Source organism: Tasmannia lanceolata, unplaced genomic scaffold, assembly GCF_043159265.1.
Source record: "Tasmannia lanceolata isolate RefF3 unplaced genomic scaffold, GAP_Taslan_0.1 ptg000021l, whole genome shotgun sequence".
Lineage (NCBI taxonomy): Eukaryota > Viridiplantae > Streptophyta > Magnoliopsida > Canellales > Winteraceae > Tasmannia > Tasmannia lanceolata.
Genome location: NW_027518698.1, coordinates 5498799 through 5501584, shown reverse-complemented (window position 1 = coordinate 5501584; position 2786 = coordinate 5498799). Strand labels below are relative to the sequence as shown.

The 2786-nt window shown below is 36.9% G+C and overlaps 1 protein-coding gene across 1 annotated transcript; it reads left to right on the top strand.

The window, feature by feature from the left end:
* Positions 1-815: 815 nt before the first annotated feature.
* Positions 816-2286, top strand: LOC143855394 (transcription factor RAX3-like). The gene is made up of 3 exons (XM_077365513.1): positions 816-951; positions 1110-1239; positions 1674-2286. The coding sequence occupies exons 1-3, from the start codon at positions 816-818 to the stop codon at positions 2284-2286; spliced, it is 879 nt and encodes a 292-aa protein (XP_077221628.1).
* The last annotated feature ends 500 nt before the right edge of the window (positions 2287-2786 follow it).

The following is a 2786-nucleotide window of genomic DNA, read 5'->3' as shown; positions in this document are numbered from 1 at the left end:
CATAGGATAATCCAAACCTTCCTATCTAAAGAGATTTATATAAAATGCGATATCTCTATAGATCTGATGGTTAGGGTCATCCGATTTTCAGGGTACATCCCATTTATGTAGAGGCCCAACAAATAAATGGTTTTGATCATCACATAAGTTGTCCCCCACGCAGTATTTTTCTTAGTAATCTGTGCATGCATAAGCGTGCACCAAATAAAACTCATATGGGATTTGCTAGGGACCATCGCATAAGGCATTTTTGTGGAACGGCTGTTGCATGAAAGGGCTGACATGAGACACCTCAAATGAATTCATTGAATAGGCCAAAATCCGAGCCAATCTTGCTTCACTCCAATCCTCGCAAATCCCAACTCATATTTATAAAATCTTATGACTATTATTTACGGCACTTATTTTGAATTTTTAGGAGGGTATTTTGGTAAGAGAGGAGGCGTAGGCTTGCTGAAGCTTGGCTAATTGTGTTGGTCTATAAATATTTTGGAAAATGTCACTTTTGATAGGACCATGGCCATCGTTTTCACTTGTTGTAATTAGCTTAGACTTTTTTTGTTGTTGTTATATGGAGAAGGGGAGAAAAGAAAGGGGAGAAGAAACCAAGTCAGGTAGATATGAGGTTTCATTTGTTCATTTATGATGGAATGTTCTATATTTGAGCAAAGAGCTTACAACTGGATGAAAACTTAGATAGGGCCTCCCATTGACTTGATAATATCCCAATATATGAACTTAGATATATCCACCAAACTGTCTAAAACCAAAATCTCTTTCAGAAAAAACTGAACCCATATTCAAAGATCCCTGATATGGGAAGGGCACCTTGCTGTGACAAGGCAAACGTAAAGAAAGGACCATGGTCCCCAGAAGAAGATTCCAAGCTCAAAGAGTTCATAGGAAAGTATGGAACTGGTGGGAATTGGATAGCTCTCCCATATAAAGCATGTAATATTACATCATAGAGGTAAACCTCATTCCTTTAAAATATTGGCCTTTCTGTATCTTTTTCTTCTTTTTCATATTATTTTCACCCTGCTCTTTTTACTTTTTTCTTGTTGTTATCGTAGGATTGTTTGTGATCATGATTTATTTACTTTGTATAGGTCTGAAGAGATGTGGAAAAAGTTGCAGATTAAGATGGCTCAATTATCTGAGGCCTAACATAAAGCATGGGGAATTCACTGATGATGAAGATAGGGTGATTTGCACCCTATTTGCCACCATTGGAAGCAGGTAAGTGAATGGGATCTACAGATATTTTTTGTTTCTAGTACACATCTTTAACTTAGAAGATATAAATATATGTGGTTCCCTTCTGCGTTCCATTGAAAGAGAATTTGAAGACCTCCAATTGGTAGAAATTTCACCACTTTTGCACTTAAAATGAGAGAGTTATGGAGGTTTTAATTTTGGTGTCATTTAACACACACTATTTATAAAACGGGCTACAACCCTCTCACCCCAATGAATTTTGAAACGAGATTTCTCTCCCCTGGAAGAAAATTTGAAGACCTCTGATAGGCAGAAATTTCACCACTTTTGGACTTAAAGTGAGAGAGTTATAGAGGTTTTAATTGAAAAATGTTGGGTTTTTTAGGCAAGGTTGCAATGCCTTTTTTTTGAGAAGATCATATTGCCTCATATAGAACATAATACATGAAGTGCAGGTGGTCAATTATAGCTTCCCAAATACCAGGAAGGACTGACAATGATATCAAGAACTACTGGAACACAAAACTTAAGAAAAAACTACTTGGGATTCATCCTCAACAAAAACCACATCAAAATAGTCTTGAGAGATCATCATCACAAAGCAGCTGTTACACCACCTCAAAACTTCCCAAAGTCCTTGCAGGCTTCCCAGTCTCACCATATCTCTATAATACTAGTTCTCTGATTCAAGATCATCATAGCTTTTCTGGCCCAATGGATCATCAATATCAAAGAAAAGATAGTCTCTTTATGTTTGGGGGTGAGCAGAGCTGTAACTCTTCAGATGCAAGCTGCGAGCAGATAGGCTACAAGGAGAATATTAAATATGAAAATGGTGAGCAGATTGATTTTGAGAGTTATTTCTCTAATGGGTTAGATGAAAACCACAAGCTCTTGTTTGGTTGTGGTCTTGGGAAGGGAATTGGAATGTGGGGTGAAGCTTCATTAGAGTATGGTCTTGAAGAGATTAAGCAACTGATCAATACTAGTTCCTGCAACAATGTACTCCTTAATGATGCAAATGCAATAAGAGGTAACAAATCCCAAGGAAAAGTCCTGTATTACTGACTGTATAATCATGAGATTTCAAGGTAAGGTGGGTGAGATTTAGACCAGTTTGTGGTGTTTCATCTTATCTTTGATGACAACTTGGCAGTACATAGTACTGCAAGGGAGATTCTTGTGCAGATCTCCCTTTCTTTTTATGATATGATGTATGTTTACATACGGAATCACTGCAATATTCAGAAATAAAGGCATAGGGAATAGGGTGAACTATCTCGGAAGAATCGAAGACAAACATGCACTGATTTTATTTCTTTCTTTTTATTTAAGCTTTGGATTTCGTAAGAGTTCAAAGTTTAAAGTGACCTGTTGCTAATGTAATCTTAGTCTTAAAAAATAAAGTTTTTAAACTATAGGTTAATGTGACCGTTCTCCAAATCCATGAGATCAGTAAAATTTTTTTTACCCCTCATTCTTTTACACGTGGCACATGTGTGTGAGTTGTATCTTATTGATCAGATGATTAGACCCGTCCAATCCTTAGATCCTCGGTCGAGGCTAAG

Coding starts and splice junctions, on each gene's coding strand:
- LOC143855394 (XM_077365513.1), top strand. CDS start 816: ATGGGAAGGGCACCTTGCTGTGACAAGGCAAACGTAAAGAAAGGACCA. Junction 952..1,109: donor AGCTCTCCCATATAAAGCAT/GTAATATTACAT, acceptor TACTTTGTATAG/GTCTGAAGAGATGTGGAAAA. Junction 1,240..1,673: donor TTTGCCACCATTGGAAGCAG/GTAAGTGAATGG, acceptor CATGAAGTGCAG/GTGGTCAATTATAGCTTCCC.